The sequence below is a fragment of the Eretmochelys imbricata genome, chromosome 6, assembly GCF_965152235.1.
Source record: "Eretmochelys imbricata isolate rEreImb1 chromosome 6, rEreImb1.hap1, whole genome shotgun sequence".
NCBI classification, from domain to species: domain Eukaryota; kingdom Metazoa; phylum Chordata; order Testudines; family Cheloniidae; genus Eretmochelys; species Eretmochelys imbricata.
This window is the reverse complement of record NC_135577.1, coordinates 85,088,865-85,114,217: the sequence shown is the minus strand read 5'-3', so window position 1 is coordinate 85,114,217 and position 25,353 is coordinate 85,088,865. Positions and strand designations below refer to the sequence as shown.

Genomic DNA, 25,353 nt, shown 5'->3' with positions numbered 1-25,353 from the left:
CCAACCAAATACAAGCAAAGATTTAGAAGAGAGCAGATAGAAAGTAGTGTGTGTTCACTGCTCCTGCTCAGAGCTTCCTTTTATACACTCACTCTTGTCTCACAATCTGAACAGGTAACTGTAGTCAAGGAACAGGGTCAAATTTACCCCTGGCATTGTGGCCACTTACATCAAGACTGAATTTTGCTTTGAGGGGAGGCAAGTGGTGAGTGCCCTACTGGGGAACAGGTTGAAAACACCTACCATTGAAGAAACTTACAGACAAATAAAGACGAGAGATTTAATCTCCCTTTCCAAGTTTTATATATAGATATTACACCTTCAGTCTGAAACCACTGGACTGAGTTTCATAGTCCTAGACTTTGCAATTGTATTATTGTCCTGTGAGTATACTAGCTATCTACAGGGAAATGAGTGTTCCTGTCTCAAACCCCTTTATGGAAAATTCCCCAACTGGTTTATGTGAGCAGAGATTAGCAATGCAAGCAGAAATTACCAAAGCAGTGAAAGTGTGTGTGTGTTGGGGGAGGTTGGAAGAGGGGGAAGGATGAAGGAAGGAAGAAAGTTAGAAAAGGAAAAGTCATCTCGATTACCTGATTTCCTTCTCTCTGGGATCATGTGTAATCTCCCCCACTGCAGCACCACAGGATTTGGCCTCTACACAAATTTGGGAACAGGATGGCAGGCAGACAGAGAATAACTGCTCTTCCTTATTAGAGAAAAGTACTTCAGAGCCTCCGCAGATCTAGTGTCATGTACTGATTTAAAAGACCATCTCTACTGCCTCACAGAAAATAAACAAGTCAAAATTCATTGAATTTCCTGCCCTTGTGTGGTAAACTCCACATAAAATTTGATTCTGTGTCTTTTAGGTGGATTCTTTTTCTATTGGCATTCTTAAAAAGGTCACCATTTCATTACTATGCAGTTTACTAATTTTAATGCCATCACAGACTAACATAATTGTATATCACAATCTTTGCCATAAATGGGAACAATCCCATTCCCTCAGAACATCTTTTGACCTAAATCTGCCTTTCAAATAGAACAGTACTGCATCAGAAGAGTTGGCTTATCCATTTCAGAAACAGTGCTGGCTGGGAGCTGTAACTTGCTGGTAATACAGAATCTGCTCAAGGTTGGGAGCCAACTGCTGGTGCAACACTGACAGATGCAGGACCCATATGCCCAAGTCTGGATAGGATTCCTGTATCACTGGCATCTGGATGTCAGCTTTTCTTTCCTGGCTCTACTGCTGGCTTTGCTGATAAACCCGATTGTCTGTCTGCTGTGGGTCAACCTGCTGCTGCCCTGTAGTCATGTTTCTTGGATCGTGAGCAGTTTCTCTCTATTAAGGAGTACCGTATAAACAGAGTATGCCTCCCTTAAAGCTTTCATATGCCACTAAATATCTAACTCAAACATATCAGCTATTTCTGGTGAATTAGGCACAGAGGATGAAGTCTTGCAGTTGCAATGAAATGGCAAAATGTTTAAATGTCCATTCAATTTTCCTGTCTATTTCTCTGGGAGCCTCACTGATATCACCCAGGTTATTCTTTAATTCTAAACAATTTTTATTGCTTGGTGCCCTGCAAAAAATTGATAGTAGCAAAACCTGGGTACAGCACAATTTCTAGAAAATTCTTTAGGAGACACTGTATTAAAATGTTCTATCTGAAAGAGCCTTCTGTTTCAAAATCTGCTAGTACAACTGCAAGGTTTACTTCGAAATTTGCAATCATCACCCTCGTTGGGCATATATTTGAGACTAAAGAAAGTGAGGCCCTCTTTAAAAGAAACCCATGCTTTACCATAGTGACTGCTTTTCCTTTTACTGCCTTGAAGAACAACATGACTGACCTGTTGCTTCGGGCTGAGAATGCAACTATTACTTAGTAGGAAGTAAAACAAAACTTCATAAAACCTAGTTACAATAAATCATAAAATGGTATCTATTAGACAATGCATGGCTGTTTTTCACTCTCATTCCAAGTCTCCAAAATCCCATGAACCAGGCTTACAGGTGTATACATTTCTTGATTCTTCAATGGCAGCTGCAGTCACCTTCTACCAAGCCTCCCACCAGCAGATAACTCATACTCTGGTTAGGAACAGTCCGTTTGAGAGGTGGGGGAGCCTTTGCAGCATTAGTACCAATTTGGTACTAGCAAGCACTGGGAGGTACCAGGAGCTGTACTGTCACAGAACTGTACTGTCAAAGGGGAAGCTCGAATGGCCTACTGTGCAAGGACTAGTCCGGATGTACCATCCTTTCAGAGAACACAGCCTACTCCCCAAGTGTTCCTTGCCTACTCTGCAGGCTGATGCAGAATGGGAATGTGACCGTTTTCCCACCTCCTCCCTGTATCCCACAGGTGTGCAAACAAGAGGAGTCCTGTACTCTCCCCAGTATAGAGACTGGTAACTGCAACTCATCCTTGTGCATGGGGCATGAAGAGCAGGGTTTCTTCTGTTCTCCCACTGAACACCCTGCAGAAGCGTCTGGCGTTTAATGGGCAAATCTGTGTCCAAAAAGTGCACATCAAGAACTGGCAGATATTACAATACTGTATTGCTTCTGTGGACAGATTGTAAAATAATAAAAAATGGTTGACTGCTAGAAAGGAGACATGGTAGAAATATAGTAAGTATTAAGATCAGAAGCACCACTTTCATTTTCAGGCCTTGGAGCTATGGGTTTAAAAACAAACCAACCCAAAACATTTGTTCAGTTTTTATTCTATATCTCAATGCAATATTGTGTCCTTGAAAAACATTGATTCCTACTTTCTAACATGTACTTTGTTAACTATCATTTACGTTTAAGATAATATCTATCCCTTTTCATCAAAGGCAATATCATACTGTATCTTTGTTTTTGCTTGACTGCATAATTTGTAAAGGATGAAAAACCCTGTCTAGATCATCACTGCCTCAGACATGTAAAGGAAGAAATTAATAATAAAAAAAAAAAAAAAAAAGGAATGAAGCCAAGCTCAACAACACATTCTTTCAATGAGTTTATTTAAGATCCCAATTTTTTTGTTCTCAGAGTTAACAGATGGCATATTTTTTATTTCCAGTATTGTCTGCTGAGAGCATAATTTATGTACATAAATCAGTGAATTATAAACTGTGATAGACGTTTGATTGTAAAACTTTGATTGTTCTAAATACCAAAAATTGTGTAAAGCCTTTGAGTTTAAATCTCAAGTAAAGGTTTTTTTGGAGACTATACAGGGAAAATGGTAGTCTCTCTACAGGCCTGGTGTACATTAGGCTCCTTCCCCAACTTTTTGTTTTGTTTTGTTTTCTTTTTAATAAAACTATAACATTGGTTTTCAAACTGTGGTTCATGGAGCATTTGCTGGGAGCCTGCAGAGAGCCGGTTGCTCACATGTTGCTGACTCTTCCACAGCTGCTAACCCACATTAGAAGAGAGCTAAAAATATGTTAAATACTTACTTAATATTATTTCATGTGAACAACTTCTGTAGTTACCAATGGTTTGCTATGTGATTGCAAAAGACATAGTGGCAAATGGGACGGGAGACAGCCATATGAAGATTTCTGTATTCAGATATGGTCGCACTACAAAAGAGTGTGAGAACACTTGAACTATAGGTACCTATGTGAACCCCATCATGGAGCATTTTCTTTTTCTTAAAACGTGTGCTAAAGAGACATAATTAATCATGTATGTGATAAAGCAAGTATGGTAAGTCACATAGATTTAAGACCACAACAAACTGTAAGCAATCAGAAGGCAAATTAAAGAAAAAATACTGGATCTAGAATTTATTTAGAGGACCACACAGCAAAGGGTGAAAAATAAAGATCACTACATAAAGTATGCAATTTAGAAAAGTCTTTGCAACTCATAAAATACAGTTTGAGTTCATTCATCTACTACCAAAGGAGTATAATCTTATATCAAGTATGAGGATATGTATAAATAATGCTTTTAAACTGGGAGTCACAGGAGAAAATCCTTTCAAATGGTGAAAAGGATATATCCTTACATACAAGAAGAAAACAAATGATTAACTGGCTAAATGCTGTACCCAATTAATGGGTTTAACTCAACATTGACTTGCATCGTATGTGACCTCATTAAAGGCTTCCCCAAAGAAGATGTAATACAATGGATGGACTTAAAAAGTTTCTTCTGTTTTGGAAGTTTTATCAGCTCTAGTAGTATACCCCATTATGTACTGTTCAGGGAATACTGCGAAAGCAGATAGAAATGCTCAAAACACAGACTTTTTAAACTTTGTCTGTTCTTGTTATTAGTGTGAATTACCAACTTTAAACAACTTGATTCACAGCAGAAAGTAGCATCATTTATAGACGTCTGCCCATTTACTTAACAGAACGAGATGTTTGCATACATGCAAATATAAGACTTTTTAAAGACATGCAAAGGTGTTTGCACTTTCCAAGTCAGGGCCAGATTAAGGCATGGGCACAGAGACCTGTGTCCAGGTCTCCAGCTCCTGGAGTCGGTGTGTGAACAGAATCTCAGTTTTCATTTAAGTTTTTTAAACAGTAAGTTTTTAGCCATCGTCTTTGCAAAGAGAAGCATGAAATCACAACCCAAATATAACAGATTCAATGAAGTATGTCCCTGAATCTGCACACACCCTGAAACAATAGTTCTGAGAGGTGTGAACTACCCAGTGAATTTCCATTGGGTATTAACTCTGAGACCCACTGCTCTGGGTGTCTCTGCTATCACCCATCAGAAGACTGTGGCTATGTCTACCTTACCATTTATGCTGGCATAACTTATGTCACTCAAGAATGTGAAAAAAAACATGCACCTGAGAGACATAAGTTGTACCAATATAAGCATCAGTGTGGACAGCACTATGTTGGTGAGACATAGCTACCTCCTCTTGTTGAGGGTGGGTTTAATTAAGCTGATGGGAGAGCTTTCTCCTGTCAGCATGGAATGGCTACATAAGAGATCTTACTGAGTTGAGGCTGCATCGGTACAGCTGTAAGATCTCGACAGTAAACATAGCCTAGCTGTGTGACAGGAGAAGAGTGCAGCAGACTGCTACTGCCAACAAAGGGGAAGGCCCTGCTGCTGCTCCTGCAGGGATAAGAGGACCCACATTGCTGCCCCTGGCCGCTACTCCAGGTAGGGGCAGAGTAACAGCACAGGGGCAGGATAATGGAAGTAGAGACACAAAGAGCTCTATGTTGTGTGCTCAGAAAAAACGGTTACCTACCTTTCGTAACTGTTGTTCTTCTAAATGTGTTGCTCATGTCCATTCCAATACGTGTGTGCACGCACTGCGTCCACAATCATCAGAAGGTTTTTCCCCTAGCAGTACCTGTCAGGTCAGCTGTGGAGACCCCTGGAGTGACGCCTTTATGGTGGTGTATATAGTACCCTGCCGATCCACCATCTGCTCAGTTCCTTCTTGCCGGAATACTCCAACAGAGGGGAGGTAGGCGGGATTTGGAATGGTCATGAGCAATACATCTCAAAGAACAACAGTTACGAAAGGTAGGTAACCATTTTTTCTTCTTCGAGTGATTGTTCATGTACATTCCAATAGGTGACTTCCAAGCTTCCTGGAGGAGGGGTCAGAGTTCACCTGGTTGTTGAGTGCAGGACTGCCCTGCCAAAGGCTGCATCATCCCTCGCCTGCTGGGTAATGGCATAGTGTGACATGAAAGTGTGGATGGAAGACCACATTGCTGCCTTGCATATGTCCCAGATAGGGACCTGCGCCAGGAATGCTGTGGACGAGGCTTGCACTCTCGTGGAGTGCGCCATAAATGGAGGGGCTGGAATTTTTGCCAGGTCATAGCAAGTCCTGATACAGGAAGTGATCCAGGATGAAATGTGCTGGGACGAGATAGGGAGCCCCCTCATCCTTTCTGTAATTGCAATAAAGAGCTGTGGTGACTTATGAAATGGCTTTGTGCACTCAATGTCGAATGCTAAGGCACACCTAACATTCAGGGAATGGAGCATGTGCTCCCTGCTACTGGCATGGGGTTTAGGGAAGAACACAGGTAAAAATATGTCTTGGTTCACATGAAACTGGGAGACTACCTTAGGCAGAAATACAGGGTGAAGGCGTAGCTGCACCTTGTCTTTATAAAAGACTGAATAGGGTGGTTCGGAAGTCAGTACTCTGAGGTCGGATACCCTTCTGGCCGAGGTTATGGCCACCAGAAAGGCCACGTTCCAGGAGAGATAGGACAGAGAGCAGCTTGCCATTGGCTCGAACGGGGGCCCCATGAGTGCAGACAGGACCAGGTTGAGGTCCTACTTGGGAACGGGCCGTCGTACCTGGGGATAAAATCTGTTTAAGCCTCTGAGAAACCTGCCCACCATGGGATCACTGAACTCTGACCCACCGGCTGCCCCTGAGTGAAAGACTGAAATGGCAGCAAGGTGTACCCTTAGAGATGATATTGCTAACCCCTGCTGCTTAAGGTATAACTGGTAGTCCAAAATAAGGAGAATTGGAGCTAGCTGTAGTTTGGTTCCCCTTTGCATAGACCAAATGGAAAAACGCATCCACTTTGCCAAGTACATGGCATGAGTGGAGGGTTTCCTACTTCCCAGCAGGAGCTCCCTCACTGGGTCTGAACATTGAAGCTCAAGAGGGTTCAGCCATGGAGTTTCCATGCCATGAGGTGCAGTGACTCCAGATTGGGGTGTTGCAGACAGCTGTGGTCCTGTGTGATTAGGATCGGACATACAGGAAGCGTCACTGGTCTGTCCACTGAGAGGCTCAACAGCATGGTGAACAAGTGTTGGCAGTGACACGCTGGCGCTATGAGGACCAAGGAAGCCCTGTCCCAGCGAGTCTTGAGGAGGACTCTGTGTATGAGAGGGAAGGGCGGGACCATCCATGAAGGTGAAAGGTGTTTGCGATGGAGCCTGGGCAGTGGTTCAGGAAGGAGCAGAACCACTGGCACTTCCTGTTGCTCTGCGTCGCAAACAGGTCTATGTGGGGAGAGCCCCACCTCTGGAAAATCGAGTGTGTGATGTCCGGCCCGAGGGACCTTTCGTGACTGTGAAATGAGCGGCTGAGGCAATGGCTAGTTCGTTTTGCACTCCTGGAAGGTGGGATACCTCTAGGTGTATCGAGTGGGCGATGCAAAAAATCCCACATCTCATGGGCTTCCTGGCACAGGGGAGAGGAGCGAGCACCACCCTGTTTGTTTATATAAAACACGACTGCAGTGTTATCTATCAGCACCGACACAAATGCACCCTGCAGGCGGGCCTGGAACGCTTGGCATGCCAGATGAACCGCCCTCAGCTCCCTTACTTTGATATGCAGCGATAGTTCTGTGTGGGACCATAGGTCTTGGGTTCTGATATTGCCCAGATGCACTCCCCGACCGGGCACTGAGGCATCCGTGACTAGGGATAGCACAGGATGGGGTTTGGCAAAGCGTACTCCCGCACAAACAACTTGTGGTTGCAGCCACCAGTGGAGGGACTCGAGGATGTGAGGGGGAGGGTAACTATTGTGTCCAGCGGGTCCCTGCCCGGCCTGTGCACCTACACCAACAACGCCTGGAGGGGCCAAAGGCATAACCTGGCGTGCTGGACCACATATGTGCAGGCTGCCATATGCCCCAATAGTTTCATGCAATTTCTGTCCGTGGTTGTCAGAAACTGGCAAAGGTTTTCGATAATGTCCATGCGTGCTTGGAAGCGCAGCTCTGGCAGGAATGCCCTGGCTTGCATGGAGTCGAAGAGAGCCTCTATGAATTCTTTTCTCTGTGTTGGAGCCAGTGTGGATTTGGGCACATTCAGTATGAGTCCCAGCCTGTGGAATGTGGCCCGGGCCAGGGACACATGCTGTGTGGCCTGTGACTGGGACTCGGCCTTGATGAGCCAGTCATCTAGATACAGGAGTACTTCCACCTTATATTTGCAGAGGAAGGCTGCCACGACTGCCATACACTTGGTGAATGCCCAGGGGGCCACCCAGAGCCTGAACGGGAGCACCCTGAATTGATAGTGCTGGACACTGACCACAAATGTCAGGAATTATCTGTGGGCCGGGATAATAGGTATATGGAAGTAAGCATCTTTCAATTCAAGGGTGGCGTACCAGTCCCCTGGATCCAGGGAAGCAAAGATGGCAGCCAGAGAGATCATGAGAAACTTCATCTTCCTTATGAATGTGTTGAGATCTTGCAGGTCCAGGATAGGCCGGAGCCCACCTTTGGCCTTGGGAATGAGGAAATAGTGGGAGTAGAACCCTTTGCCCCAGAACTCCTGAGGAACCTCCTCTATTGCCCCTAGAGCAAGGAGCGATTGCACCTCCGGCAAGAAGAGCTGCTCGTGAGAAAGGTCCCTGAAGAGGGATGGGGAAGGCGGGTGGGAGTCGGGGGGGGGGAACAGAATTGGATAGAATATCCCACCCCTACCGTGCTGAGGACCCAATGATCTGACATGATCTGGCACCAAGCATGGTAGAAGCGGGAGAGTCAATTCACAAAGTGGGGGGTAAGGATCCGAGACTGAAACTGATGCTCGGGTGCATCTTCAAAAGTTTGGCTTTGGGCCCGGGGGCTGTTTGGCTGAACCCTGGCCTTGGCCTGAGGAGGACTGTCGCAGGCACCCCCTACTATTTCTGCCCTGTCTCTTTGACGAGTCTCACCTAGGAAGCCCAGAGTAGAAGCGGGATGGGGGCTGAGGCTTAAAAGGCTTTCTTTGAGGTGCAGGGGTGTGGATCCCCAAATACTTCAAAGTCACCCGCAAGTCCTTAAGGACGTACAGGCGAGAGACCGTATTTTGGGCGAACAGACCCACACAGTGAAAGGGGAGGTCCTGTATTGTGTTCTGGACCTCAAGTGGTACCCCCGAGACCTGGAGCCTGTACTGCACATCATTGGCGGTGGTCATGGTCCGCGCTGCTGAGTCCGCTGCATCTAACGCAGCCTGAAGGGAGGTTCTGGAGAGCACCCTACCCTCCTCAAGGAGCGCATTAAACTCCTTGCACAAGTCAGCCAGGAGTAACTCCTGGAACTTTGCCAACGAGCTATAAGAGTTGAAAGCACAGCGGCTGAGTACCACTTGCTGGTTGGCCACTCGAAGCTGGAGCCCCACAGTGGAGTAGACATTTTGGCAGAAAAGGTCCAACTTCTTAGCATCCTGTGACTTAGGCATGGGACTGGCTGTCCTTGCTGCTCTTCGTGGTTTGCCGCATCGACCACCAGAGTCCCTGGTTGGGGGTGGGTGAAAAGGTGTTTGTATCCTTTCTGCAGCATTAAATATTGTCTTTCCACTCCTTCAGCAGTGGGTGGTATAGAGGCCGGAGTCTGCCAAAGCACCTTAATGGTGTTTTGGATCATTCTTTTGTGGGGCAAGGCCACCCTAGAAGGACCCTCAGAGGCAAGGATGTCAACCATCGGGTCAGACTCCTCCATGACCTCCTCTGCCTGGAGACTGAGGTTTAGGGTCACCCACCTAAGGAGGTCCTGGTGACCCTTAGTGTCCATCACCAGTAGGGTGGTGGTGGTGGTGCCCGCCACCACATTGTCTGGTGAGGAGGAGGAGGAGGCCCATGGGACAGGGTCTTCCTGCCCTTCTGGCTCTCTGGAGGAAGGGTCAGGTACCTTGGAGCCTCCTGTGACTGGAGATGGCTCTAGTGTCACTGATGGTGCTGGATCAGGCGCTGTGCCTGAGCATGACAGCCCAGAGTCCCTGCCTCGTGCCGGGTCCTCAGGAGCCCTGGGGGCGTGGAGAGTCAGCAATGTTGCTGAGGGGGTGGTATGGGGGTGCAGATACCAGCCTGGAGCCCTGACCCTGAGGTGCCGATGATTCGACCGGTCTGCCATGCCGGGACTGGGAATGGCTGCGCTGAGAGACAAAAGACTCAGTGTCTGACTTGGACAAGTAGTCTGTGCCCGACCACGGCGTGGGGGGGACAGGGCGGAGCCGGACGGTGCTGGGGAGCAGTACCAGGGAGATGGTGAGCGGTGCCGTAGCTTGCCACGATTATGAACCAGAGGCGGAGCTGCCATCAGAGCCGCAAAGGGTGCTGGAGCCACATGCAGTGCCGGGCTAGACACGGCAGCCGGTGCCATCGCCAGGGCCGCTGACGGTGCCTGGGCTTGTGGTGCTGGGCCCCGCACCTGCGGGGCCGGGGATTGTGCCATCATGGCAACGAGGTCTCGCACTGCCTCGTGGGTGTCTGGCGTGGAGGGAAGGTCAAGCTCTTCTTCCAAATCCTCCCGAGTCGGGGAGTCCATCAGCTCTGGACTCAATGGGTCTCCCGTTGGGGCCGGAGTCAACAGTGCAGGGTCTTGAGGCCCAGACCATGCGTGTCCCTCCAGGGGATGCATCTCGCAGCTTCTTGACAGGGGGAACGACACCTGTCCGCCTTCTTTTTCTTATGTGGCACCAGGGACTGTGAACGGTGCCGCCTGGTGGCACTGGCCTTGCGGGTTGGGGACCAGCACCAGTGCTCCTTGGAGGAGTCCTTCCTCAGTGCTGGGACATCCCGCACCAAGGCCGGGGCACTGCGCACCAACGATGCCAGTGTCGCTTCCAGTGTCGGCTGCGGGCAGAGGGCCGACTCCATCACGAGGAGATTCAAACGATAGTCCTGCTCTCTCTTAGCCCTGGGTCTGAAGCTCCTGCAAATTGGGCACTTATCTGTCTGATGGCCCACTCCTGAACACTTGAGACAGGCAGCATGCGGATCGCCTGTGGGCATAGGTTTCGCACATCTCTTGCACACCTTAAACCCCTGCGACCGAGGCATGCCCCTGTGCCTGGGGGAACTAGGATGGAGGGGAAGCCCCCCGAAGTAAGTCCAACTAATCTACTAATATATCATGAACTAAAAACTATATACAACTAAGAAAAGGGAACCACTAGGTAGGCACTTGCGAATGCAAGAGACTGAGCTGCTCCAACGACCGTCACTGGTGGTAAGAAGGAACTGAGCAGGCAGCGGGTCGGCAGGGACCTATGTACACTGCCATAAAGGCACCACTCCAGGGGTCTCCACTGCCGACCCGATGAGTACTGCTAACGGAAAAAACCTTCCGACGATCATGCACGCGACACACGCATACACCTATTGGAATGCACATGAGCAATCAATCGAAGAAGAATCCTGGATTACCTTAATCCAGCCCTGTATCAATAGTGTGTACATGCATTTTAGACATGTGAAGAAACAAACAAATGCACATCTTACAAACATTAAAAAGGAAAAAAAAGGAAAACAGAAGGATGCTTGTACCAGTCTAATCCACTGTGCACTGATATGCACCCAAAACAGGATATTTGAAAAAATGATACTACACCAATTAAAGACCACCTAAAGATTATTTCTAGGTTTTTCTCCACTGGGTCTGAAAGGAGCAATGCAGTCAACTTTGGATCTGTATTACTGGTAGTTTCTGCTAAGTGGAGACAAATGCCATTGTTTATAGTCACAGTATATAAATAAAAATATGTTTTCCTTTTAAAACCTTTTTTCTATTAATTTATATAAAATTGAGAGCCTTCTTACCCCCAGTGAATATGTGATTGGTGCCAGGGGAAGGAGAGGGGGAGGGGACAAACCCCCATGATTTCTAGAAATCAAGACATTTTAATTGTCCCCATCTGGACCTTTACGATCTCCATTCAAGATATGGCTCTTTTTGGAGAACCCATGCATTACTTCAGCTGAAAACAGGGCTAACCCCCAAATCATAGCTGAATGAAGACTCTATTAAACACAGTTTTGTTGATGTAGCAGGAAAAAAAATTCCTCCTTCAACCTCTACAGGCTGCAGAAAGTACTCCATTTCTGTTAATGACCTATTCCTTCTGTCTGATTCAATACAGCCCACTGGCTATGGAAATGACAACACTCAGCAGGTGACAACAAAACAGTCAACAAACAGTGCTGAGATATGTCATTTCCCTCAAATACTTTCTCAGGAATGAAATGACACAGTACGGTATGCTGTATCCAGCTCAGATCAAATATTTCTTTATTAAATGAAACTACATGTATTATAGTGCCATATAAAATGCACATTTAAGTGTGTTGCTTCAAGCTTCAATTGCAAAACAATTTGATATTTGATTTTTTATATATACATATATCCCTTTTCCCCCTTGGTCTCCTCTTAATACACACCCCTTTGGGCAGCTACTGTTAAGATGCCATATCTTTGATATAGCTTTGCATTGAAAGCATTACCTTTCTGGGTCCAATCTAATGCACTTATTGTGATTGGGACAACTTGGAATATGTAAATTAGCACCTTTCAAGTCTCTGAACACAGGAAGTCCTCTTGTCATGTATTTCGGATCAAGGATCTGAGGTCTCAATTTTAAACAGCAATGCCTGTGCAAATGTGTTTAGCCGTTTCAGATTCAGAACTAGCCTTTAGTTCCTAGTTCTCTTTAAGAAAATGAAATATATTTAGCCAACTTCTGTCTAATCTCCAGAATGGCTTCATAGCCTTCGTGGAATTGCTCTGGATTTACACCAGTTTAAGTGATCACAGAACTCAGCCCAGTGAGTACAGTTACGTTTACTCATTATTATATTTATTTATTACTACTTATATTACAGTAGTGTCTGGAAGCCCCATGTCTTTCTCCGCCAGTGGAACAGCTGTACCACTTAAAATCAGTGCTAGAGAGTCAGCTGTTTTTCTGACTGTTTTGTGGCTTGTCTGCTAGACGAGTCTTGTGACCAACCCTGGACAGACTCCAATGTAGGTATTAAATACTCATCCCTGGAAAAAAATGAAATACTATGCATCCTTGAATCTAAGGCAGAATATTGTTACTGAAATTGTCCTATTCCAACAAAGACATATTGTACAACTGAAATATTGATCTTCTGTAGTTTTTTGAGATCCTACTAACTTTTTCATAACACTACAGGTATTAGTCCCATAGTCCTGCCTTTAAACTGTGCCCTGATGTGACTTTTGAGCAGTTATATCTGGACAGTTGCTGTCATATGATATTATTGTTTCAGTAGATCACATGGTCTCTCTCTTTTTCTCAACAATGAGCACCCATTTCTTCTCAGATCCAGTTGCCCATGATATAATCTAACCTATCACATTTCTATTCTTAGAATTATGGATTTGTAACTGTACAGATTCTTTCCACCCAGTTGGAAATTTCATTTTCTTCAAATCAGTTTTTACTTGTTTTTTCTCTAGTATGATACTACACCCTCTCCTCGCTAAATTTATATTAATCTAATACTGCATCCCATGCATTATTGTGATCCCATCATTCTTCAGAAGGGCCTATTATGCCTAAATTGTGTTTTGTTACCAGGTATTCTAGATTAACTGCAGGGGTTTTTAAAGGTTTTTGCAGGGGTGTAGAGAAGTTTTTAGTTTTTTCTGCCAGTCTACTTTTTTTTCCCCCTATGCAACTCCTTTCTCTCACAGTCTGTTACTTCTTGGATTATATCTCTATGAGCTCAACCTGTGTCTCCTTCAGCTTCACCCCTGAAAGCTTTGGATATTATTTGGACAAAGGAACAAGTCTGATAACAGTGAATTATGTGTGACAAAGATGAGGGTCCAATTCATAATTAAAATGTATAAAGTAGAGGATGTGTCTTTTGAAATCACTCCCCCTTGGAGGCCTATGCCATCTTTAATCCTCTTCTCCAATCTACCTTGTCACCTGTGTATTCCATTTGATCACACAATGAATGCCTCTTAACTGCCAAAACACCGTTAAAAACCATTTCATTGACTGGTTTAAACTACAACAACCTTCATCCTTTGAATTCCATTTTATTTTAACAACTGATACATAACTTTAATCTGCAATGTTGAATGTCAACAGTAATGACTGCCCTGCACCTTTAAGAGGGGGTGAGGGGTATTTGGCTGGCTGGCCGAATTAAGGGAACAATGCTTTATGGCTGGGGGAGACGGGAAGGGGGGGCGGGGGGGAGATGAAAACTGTTGAGGTGTTCATTAAAGGAACGAATGGGGGGCAGTTAGGGACTCCATTCTTATAACCCACCTTAACCCTCCTATGAGGGGGTGTGGGTGTGGATGGTAAGGTCCCAGCAATGGATTTGCTTGAGGCCCTGGATGGAAAAAGAGGGGGATCTGGTGAAAGCCCAGCCGGATAATTATGGAATAAACATGGGATTACCTGTACTGAACACTTTTATCTGCCAGGTAGTCTCAGACATCTAATAATAAAGTTGCAACCTGATTAAACCCATGTCAAATGTGTCCTGTCCTTCTTTCCGTATAGCCAGACAATCATTCTACTTCCTCACCCTCCTTTCTTTCAGCAAGTCCAGAACTCTGCCCCAAATGTTTAATAAGTGTGACTAAAATTTTGTACACTTCACCACATTTCCTCCCTATGCCATATGCTAACATAGATCTGTTAACAACCTGTCCACTTAATCCAGTACAGCTCTATAAGAAACTGAACTGTCACCTTTTATACTTACATATTGCACCACTGACATCATTAGCAATTGCCATTTCTTGTCCACACATTTCCAAGCCAGAAGTAGACTCTTTTCAGTTAATATGCTTTCTAGAATGGCATAATCATCAATATATTCCAGGACTACCACCTGCTGCTTCTTCACCTTTAGTCTCATGTCACTGTTGCTATCCTAAGTGGTGTTGTACAGAGTTTACCTCATTATATAATACTTAAAGTTGTTGAAAATAGGACATGAGAAGAGGAATCTTTTCACTAAAATTTTACAGCACTCCAACACCTTACTATCTGTTTCTTCTCTCTTCCAGCTCTCAGGTCAGGTAGGGCGCAGTGCCCTAATAGGAATCTCTGAGAAGATTGGAAATGTGCCCTGCCACCCGTCGAGCTCCAAGATCACCTATGCACTTGATGCCAATTTATATGTATTTTCCTACTTAAAATGAATAACCATGAAGTATGTTTTATCCATTTTAAAACTCCCCAAACTTTTATAATATTTAAACATTTGTGGCTGAACAAAAATTAAGTGCTTCTTATTGTCTTATTCAATAATGATCATTCATCCTGTTTTGCCAATTTTAACTCTTAGCAGTCTTCCTACTCATGTGACTAAATATCACCGCTTGTTTCTACTCAAGGGAAACATTTTTTGTTTCCAAACTACTTTATTAACTATGTGTAACACCTGTACCATCTTTCATTACCTGAAAAAGTAGAAGAGCCGCTCCGCTCCCTGATCTTTCCTCTGACTTTAAGAGTAAAGAGTCACAAGTTTTGCACAAACTAAATTGGTTACACACCCAATACATGCTTACAATGCATGAAAAAACTTTACCAGCATACTCTCCAGTTAACCTGTTAACTTCAAGACACCTTAGTCATGAGAACAAATAGTGTCATTATCTTTTTATAGTGTTGGTGATTATTATAAATAAATATCAATACATTAAAAAAGTTATAACATATTGTAGTGAGAAAAAAATAGTGAACTCTTTCCAACTTTTGAATCTACCATGCTTGATGGATGTCACTGTGCTCCTATTCGTGCAATAACGACGCTGCAGAAATAGAAATAGAAATGGAAAACCAACACCTATTACCATATACAGAAAACTCTTTGGTGATCTGGTAGCTTCCTACAAATTCTGTACATTTTTCTTCCTTTGTGTATATGATGGCATGTGTTTCTACAACAGGACAAAAGATGTTGCATCCTTTGGAAGTAGACAGGAAAATTTTTCATAACAGTTTTCAGTTAAAATTGCAGCAGAACTGGTTAAATATGAAAAAAAAACAATTTGATAAATCATTCAGTTTGTTACTATTCATGCTATTATTGATGTTAGCGAGTATTCTGAGAACTGCTGGCCATTCATGAAAGTGTAAATGAATCCCAACAGCTTCACAAAATTTAGCCCAAATGAATATTTACCCAAAAATTCATAATATAAGTTTGTAACTCATTATTTATTATTTGTTTTTTCTCCTGTTTAAAAAGTCTCAATCAACCAGTCAAGAAGTAAAAACAAGATCATAGGTAACATTTTCCAAAGGACCTTAGTTATACAGGAGGTTAAGTCCCTTTTTCAAAACTGACTTAGATACTTAGGAACCTCAGTCCCATTGTCTTTCAATGAATCTCAACCTCACAGGTGCCTAAGTCACTTCTGAAAGTGGAACTTAGCTGCTTTTGAAAATGTTATCCTATGTGACTTGGGTGAGCAACTACACAGTATGAATAATAAAATTCAATAGTCACTGTAATTAGCTGGCAAAAAGTTCACAATCAACCCCGATCAAAAACCATTTTGTGCAAACTATTTGGTGAATATTTATTAATAGCAACTAAACCCATATGTATCAGGAATAGTTTCTGAGTAATTTTCAAATAGCAAGGAATGTTAAATTCGCACAGGACATTATTCAAAATGAATAACTGGCCAACTCTAAAGATCAGTAACTCAGAATGTCACAAACACTACATTAATACTGTTACATACTACTATTACTGTATTGCATTTATTACAAAGACTAATGTTTATATTCTCTTTACAAACATAAAAAACAACAAGGGGCATTTTACAAAATTGAAAAGATTTTTCTGGATTATAAGTATGTTTTTTAAAGCAGGTACTAAAGGATTTCATTACAAGTGTACCCCTACATTTGGCAACAAACAGAATAAATTTAAGAGTCAAGAAAGTACCCTTTATTAGACCACACAGATTTGTTTGTACTACATTCTCACATACTTGCTGACAAATGGGTTTTCTGGGCACTGTATTTGTGAATCAAGAACAAAGCATATATGGCTCTTAGTTTCTCCATGAAAATATGTAATTTAATGTAAATTGTGTAAAATGTTATCAGCAATGCAGCAGACTTCTTATATCCATGGGTGGATTTTGTGTTGTTTTGAGTTTTTAAAAGCAGAAAAGCTGAAGTAAACTCAATGGCCCCAATCCCCTGTGAGATCCTATAGAATGGAGCGAAAGAAGAGTAAATCTCCACTAAGAATTACTTGTGGAAATTTCTCCTCTACCATTCCACGAAAGGATTGGAGTTTCCCTAGTTCAGAAAAGGTCACGGAGCATGCACAAAAACAAAGCAGATCCCCATCCAATCCACAGGAGACCAGGGACTAACACATAAAGTTTCCGCAGCATCACAAGTCCCAACTAGCTCTGGATTTGGTCCTTGACAGTGTGTCTCCTTCTAAGCCATGCTGCCAAGGAGACACAGTTGACCAGAAACATCATGAGGACGACCCTTAGAGGAAGGAAAGAGGAATTTCCAGCTCTTATGGTGAGGCACAATCTGAAGTGGATTTCTGTTTTTCTGATTTTTTCAAGGGTGGTATGAGGACAATGTAAAAATTCCCAGACCACCTTCTGTAAGCCCTGAGGAAAGGAGCGAATGCTGTTGAGAAAGTAGCTGAGCCATTTTTCAGCACAGGATGGAGACATCAGTAAAATTCCACTCCACCTGCAAATAATGGGGGCATGACTGGGGTCAGTACAGCAGTTTGTAGAATCTAACACAAGCACTGCCTGTGCAATTGTGTACGGTAATTTAATGCACCATTAAAAAACTGCAGTTGCTGACCAGTCAATCTGGCACTTCCACAGCACTGACTTCAATTTTTAAAAGTGACTGCTCTTATATACAGGAGTATACAGTCAGTAAGAATCACTGCAATTTAGATACAAAGTTGCTGTTATTATTGTTACTGGAATCTTTCTTTCCAAATCTTATATTTAACGCTTACTGCAGAGTGTTTAATACCAAATATATCTACTTTGGTAAGAGCTTGGCATAAAAAAACAATAAAACAAAACACATGTTTAAGAACTTATCTAAATTTTAACTGAAAATACTGTAAACTTTACTTTCAATTGTTTTACAGTTCAAATCCTAAGGTGCGTTCTTTTTTGTTCAAGATATTTTAAAAGCAACTAATTTAAATATGCAAAATTATCTTGAGTTGTTCATACGTGAACTTAAAAGCCGTGCAACACAGGAAAATTAAGTAATTATGCCTCCAAGTTATTTACTGCAATTAAGCTCATTTATCATATGCAAATTAGTGCAAACTGGTCTCATTAGTTACTAAATTACTCAATATGAGCTGAACAATGTAGCACTCCAGTTTGTAATGAAAAATCCCTGTAGAGGCAAGCAGTATCAATTAAGCTAATTTGCATATGCAAATATATTCACTAACTTTCCCTTTTCTCTATATTTAGTTCTACATTTCCTGATCATTCTTGATTATATGAAGAATATGGGGTCACTGACCCCTTTTCTTAATCCTCAATAGTTAAGAAGTGAAAGAAAGTATCAAGAGATATAAACTGAGCATATCATCTTAACTTTTAAGTCTTGCTTGAGCTAAAGTTTGCCAATAAGAGATAACAGAAATCAATGTTTTTTCATTGAACTTATAATGAAATAAAAAATACACTACAGAGGTAAAATTTAAGATATTTTTCATTGCCGCCTAACCTCATTATAAAGCTACTCTCATGCATAAGATGAACGTGGAGTATAATGAAGTCTTGCTAATAATTAATGGGCAACTCTAATTATCTGGCTTCAATTCTATTCAAGGCATTCCCACTATTTCTTCATCCAGGTGTTTTAATTGGATAATGTCTGAAAGATTCTTTTCTGATTGTGAGGCTACTGCTATAATAATATTTGGGGTATTTCCTTTTTTTTCCATGAGCACATTGTGCGTAGCTTCCTTTGGCCATAAACCGACCGTGGGAATCATCTCTTCAGTATGATATACTGCAATTGGCTGTGGCTTGGAAATTTTTGACATGATTGACTGAGAGTACTTGCTTCTAGAATCAAGATTTAAAATGTCACAAGATGTTGCTCCATTTCTATTTTTATAACATCACTATAAACAAACTATGTACATTTTTAAAATATAGACTTTATATTGTGGTTCTCATGTGTCTGTTAATAAACTTTGAAATAACAAAAGTATTAGAAAAAGTCTCTTTAATTTCTGAATTTACTTTTAGCCAGGACTTTAAAATATTAATTATAAAGGGCACTGAATAGATTAACTATTAATCCTTATATAACAGATTCTGAAAAATATGGGTACTCCCGCAATACAGTACTTTTTGCAGGTTGGCATGTATTTCTCCGTTCATCTCTCTCACTCAAATAACAAATATCAGGGGGGTAGCCGTGTTAGTCTGGATCTGTAAAAGCGGCAAAGAGTCCTGTGGCACCTTATAGACTAACAGACGTATTGGAGCATAAGCTTTCGTGGGTGAATGCATCCAACGAAGTGGGTATTCACCCACGAAAGCTTATGCTCCAATACGTCTGTTAGTCTATGAGGTGCCAAAGGACTTTTTGCTGCTTTCTCAAATAACAGTTACCACAATATTGCTTTGAATGTCATTTCTAGAAGTAGTGCCCCCCAAAGCAATAATTGTTAGAGCAGCATTCCATTGGAGGAGACTCTAGTTGGGTTTGTGACGTCATTACTAGTATTCCGACCTTCTGGAGTGCTTTTCCAATGACATCACAAGGTGCTTCTACCAATGACATCACAAGGTGATATTCTGAGATTCCTGCAACTACTGTATTTCAGTGCTCTCCCTATAATCTCTTACTGAGTGTTGTTTTATACATTTTAGCCTGCTAAAGCGAGAGAAGATTTTTAACATATTATGACTAACTTACATCCATTATAAGTTCACTGAGCTCTTTATCCATCATCCACAATCTATTCTCTTTTAAATGTCACCCTAGAACTTTCTTCTATCAATTCTTCTAAAGATTAATGGAAGCAATTTAGAAAGACCAACACCCTCTTTGAAAAGGCCACACCTCAACAGATATTCAATATGGAATTTATGGTGACTCAGACTGAAAACCATGTACACATGCTGCAGTGATTTCTTGCTATCTGTTTGATAGCTCTTACATCCTCTATGTATTAGTTGGGGGGGGAGGGAGAATCAAAAATAAAAAGGAAATCTGCTTTAAGCAGATAAAAAAATGATGAAAGCTTCTTAGCCATTCAGTGATTGAAAAATTTACATTCCAAATAGCTTATAAGGTTGTAGTGTGATAGACCTCAAATAACAGAATGAATTATATGCATATTATAAGGTCATGATCGACATCTGGTCTAAAACTGGATACAAATCAATTTCAATGAGGTTTTATCTGGATATTACTAGAAATACATACTGTAAAAAGCATACCTTTATGTATATAGTATGTATTTATATATTCATAGCAGCATGCTGACAAATTACACAAACTCAAACATCACAAAACTGCTGCTTATTTATTCTTTTTCTGTATTGTTTTGTTATATCTGTAAGACAGCACAACAGCATTTGTGTCTATTATGCAAAACTCAGTGGTGCACATTTACCATCTTTGGTACAGTAACCATAATATAAGTATTTGCTTACAACATTAAAACCTTGAACTTAGACCTCTGCCAAGGACACACAAATAATTAAATCACTTCATTCAAAATTTTTGCACTTAAAGGAAATTCATTCCAGTGGTAAATTTTATGTTTTGCTAGAATTATCTTTGTTACCATTTTACATTTAGCTAACTGCAGAAAGGTATGAAAACCTGGAGATTACCCATAGCTCCTTTGAAAGCTACTGCTGTGGTAGTACAGAGAAATACCTCTCAATTGTTTCAGATGAAGTGAAATATTTCTCATTATAGTATCCTAACTTGCCTCTCTTGCATATCAAAAGACAATATTCCATGCTGCATACTTGGATTGAGAAGCAGAAATTTCTGCTAAATAACAGCAGTTATTTAGTGCTGCAGTTAGAAAAGACCATATGCACAGCAGGTTTCTTATTTCCATAAGGCTTTTTGTTTGTTTGTTTAGTCTACATTGACAAAACACTCCCCATTTTGTTGCTGTGGCCTTTGTTACCTGCTTCTACTCCATCTCTGATAACTAAAACCTAAAAAATGTTTTGTGGAATCACCTGACAAAACAAAACACATAACATACATGAATGTCTCTATCACATCATTTCTGTTCAACCTAATCTTTTTCACATAAAGCTACTGTACAGTGTCATAAAATACTTTGGGAAAAATCAAATTATTCTTATCTCATTTACTACTAAGACCTGGAAGACATGCTGTTATTTCTTCTCTATGAAGATTTTTGTAATTCAAACTATTAGAGTCATGACAATTGTGGGTGGGGGAAGTGAAATGGTGTTTGTAACCCAAAATGAGAAAAGAAAATCTAAATCTGAACAGGACACTTAACAAGAATCAAATTATTTACACAAAATAGTGTTTTATACACACATGGTAATTCTGTGAGCAACAGTTACTGCACAGTCCAATATAACTACATAGCGTGATTCATCTAAAGTACTACAGCACAAAGAATACTTGCCCTCCCTCTCTCATTAAATTTCTCTCACTCAGAGACTTTCTAAAAAGAAAAAAATTGAATCCATAAAAAAATCTCACAAATGTAAGTCCTGATAACAACAGCTTCAAATAATTGGCAGAAATATTACATATTGTTACTGTCTAGTTATGTTGATTATTTTGGTAAAGCCATTATTTTTACCTGTAAAATGTGACTTCCCAAATGTGATTCAAATACTTCAATGGCAAGGGCACTGGGGCTTCTCCTGCGCTGCGCACCTATAACTGAATAAAAAACAATTATGTTCCAATGTCTGCACATTCAGTCACACTGTATCCCTGATTACACCACTGGAAAGATACTATAGACATGGACTCTTGTATTTTTAAACACCACTAGTGTTAATTACAACTTTGCCTTGCACTATAGTAAGTAAAATCACCTTATAACTTTCAGTGATTTGAATTTTGTGGCTTAATATTATTCTTTTCAAAACTGCTAAAGTGCCTGGGAACTATGAAAATGAACATGCAATACTAACAGCTCTCAACCTGTGGCCCAATCAGCACACAGCTGCAGCCCATGTGACACCCTCAGGGTCATGCAGGTAGCATATATATTGTGTGGATGTGGCCCACATAACATATAGAGAGCTGGTAAATAGATTGAGAACCACCCAGCTATACAAATATGGCCCAAGTCCCGACAGAAGTTTCTTTGTTCATATTGCTGAGACTATGGACCAGGTGTGGTAAAAAATAAGAAATATTAAAGTAGAAGATGCTAAATATAACGCATGTGCACCCAAATGTGCAGACAAAAACCAAAAATTACTCCATAATTGTAAAGATAAGAAAGATGTCTTTCTGAACATGCTACCTCCTTCATTTGAAAATGAATTGAAGGACGGAAGTGCCTGAAACAGTCACCATTTGCAAACAATTTCCTCACTATGATATCTGAGGCATCAAAACTATTTCCTATGGTAAGTATAAGGAAATATTGCAATATCCCAGATACCAAGGTAACTGCTGTGTCTTCAAACAGCAATCTCCATGCTATTTGTTAAAATTAATAGTTTTAAAAATAGAAAGGGAATAACTTGCAGCTATGATTTCAAAGGCAATGATGACTAAAATAAGAGAAAAATCAAGAAATCAAACAGTAGAACTTTCGTTAATCTCGACTTCATATGGTGTGCCAGGAACAAGAAGACAGTAATAGATGCCTAAACACAGCTAAGCAGCGGAGGAAGTAACCTACTGTAGATATAGAGCTTTTTGTTTTACGTCTAGCTCTGCTTGAGGTAATTGGGGACAAGGGAGGTGGAAAGAGGGGAGATGGGTTAAGGAGACTCCCCTCCCCCCTTGCAGAAGGCAGACATGTTCACATATTCACATCTAAGACCCTGATGGAAAGGTGCCTCTGGAGCACAAGAGACAGTGTTGCATCTCTACACACCACAGTGCCTTGAAGACATAATCTAACTCAATGTATTTAGCCAAGCAACCTCAGGGATAAAGTTTGTAATTGGTAACAACAAATATAGAGTACTAGACCAACAGAGTAGTCCAAAGCTGTTACTGAACAGGCTAATTTGTTAGCAGGCTGATTATCAATTGTCCAATGAAATCTAATTTTAGATCAACAATTTGTCGGAGTTTTCAGTGATATCAGGTGCCAAATCTGATATCTGCACACAAAGGTATACGTCAAGTAATGACAGGGATGTTGACTTATAAGTTTAATGTCACTCCTTACTGATGCTTCATGTAATTTCCTTGCAGGAAATTCTAAACTATTTATACTGGACACACAATGACTTCATTGTTAATAGATTCAGGCAACAGCCTATAACAGTTACAAATGGTTACTGCTCCAAATCTAATATTTCCATGTCATCTTCATCTACTCTCTGAAAGGAAACCAAGACCATACATAAAAACAGCTAAAAACAAATGCATGGGGTTTTCCCAGATTCTTTCATTACACACTGAATTGAGACAATAGATTTTTATGTCATAATCAGTTATGCACTTTTACTCCATACAATAGCTGAAGAGATATGTCACATCAATATTATACTTGTACTTGACTTAGTTTCTTACTAATCAATTTATTTTTGGTTTTCATTCCACAAACTGACCCCCACTTCTCTGACCCTGAATAGCTTTACTCATCAAAGCTTTTTTCTCTCTTTTTCCCATAGCCACATTAATGCCTGTAATTTGCAGGATTTTGATCAAGTATATGATTTAGGGACAAAATTCAAAGCATTGTAAATTCTTTAGGAATACTGCGTCTGCAAATGAACCGGTCTTCTTTCCCTACTCATGGCTCTTATTCTTTAACTCCTCCCGCAGTCCTCCACACACAGGCTCATATTTAGAGACGATCCAATCCATCTAGCTTGCCCTACCCCCTGAAATGCCCTGAGTAGTTAGCGTGAATAGGACGTGCAGCCATGTTTGTTTGGGAAACTTTAGTTTTAATTATAGATAGAGTAAAATATACAGCATTGTAAAGGTTATCAGTGTTCTCACTATGATTACTATTGGTAAGTACTGCACACAATCTAGCCATTTCATTTATGGTTTACCAGAAACCAAGTGGGAAAAATCTACAGGTTTTCCTTAAGCATTGTTTCTTCTTTTTATATGATCATTGTTTAAAACAAACAAACAAAACTTAACTGGTTCTCTTTCTTTCAACTAGACTGTGATTTATTTTTCACACCAAGCCTAAAGACATCACCACTCAGATATTTTTTCTGATTAATGTTCTATTTCTATACACCACTCCCTAAAATCCACTGGCATATTTTTAAATGTAGATGATTTACTGATTATTGCTTCCAGTTCTACAGTGTTAGTTGCACGTGATGGTTGTTCAGCATGCATATGACATAACTTGAATAAGGTGTATGGATATGATCAAACAGAAATCAGTAAATGATCTGCATGTGGAGTTTTAAAGCAATATCTGTGATTCAGAAGCCTTTTTAGTAACAGCTCATCTGTCCTTTTGCACTTTAGATCCTTTCAGTTTCAAAGTTCAAATTAAAATACTCCAATATAAGTAAGCTGACGTGTGCAAATGCAAACTGTACTCGATAGTCATACCTTTAATACTTGTCAATCAAATCCACTAAAAATCCACACGTGTGTCTTGGTACATGGTATCCATGTACATAAATATATTGTACGTGTTTCATGCCATTCAGTTCAATGTCATTTTTATGGCGCTGGAACGCCTCTTGATTTATGTGTTTTGCCCTTATGCAGGTGATGTGGGGCTATAATGACAGGTCCTAATTTTACAACCAACATAAATATGTTAAACAGGAAACCATTATGGCCTCTGGTAGCCAAGCTCCAATGCTAGCATTATTGGTAACTGAATAGATCTTAAATATGTACTTCTTAACTTGCACTTTATTCTTTCTTTGTACCCTCATTATCATTTTGGCATTTTGAGGAACGAGACAGTAATGTTTTGATAATTCCAGAAAATAGAATACAATGCTATTTTCCTCACTGTTCTGCTTTCATTGACTCAATATTTTACTTTTTCCAGCCTCAAGCAGTAGATTTCATGCTGTTCATCTGCATCAGAAAAATAATACTTTAGTATACCAGGGTATATCAGATTGTAACATTTCAGAAACATGATGGGTTTCTTATGCAATTTGGCAGTCCCGTAACAGAGTAGACTCACGTGTGCTGAATGGGTCACTTATTAAACCCAATCTACAGCCTTATTCCCTTTATCTGATTGCCCAATTTAAAGACGCTACTTTTAAAAATCTACATTAGATATAGGATGCTCAAAGAGCAGAGCAAAATAAAACAACGTATTATGTCTTCGATTATAACCTACTACTTTGCAGTCGTGCAGGTGACTAAGCCATCCTCCACCCACCATGCACAATTATATAGGGTTTGCTGGGATAGGGAGTCTGGATGCAATCAGGGGAAGCACTCTCTGACACACC

General features: G+C 41.2%; 1 protein-coding gene across 1 annotated transcript in view; it reads right to left on the bottom strand.

The window, feature by feature from the left end:
* The window catches only part of NPAS3 (neuronal PAS domain protein 3), an 846,484-nt gene that overhangs the window by 406,679 nt on the left and 414,452 nt on the right, over positions 1-25,353 (bottom strand). The window contains exon 5 of the mRNA XM_077820328.1: positions 21,561-21,643. Within this exon, the coding sequence (XP_077676454.1) occupies positions 21,561-21,643 (83 nt within the window). The remainder of the gene's footprint in view (positions 1-21,560; positions 21,644-25,353) is intronic.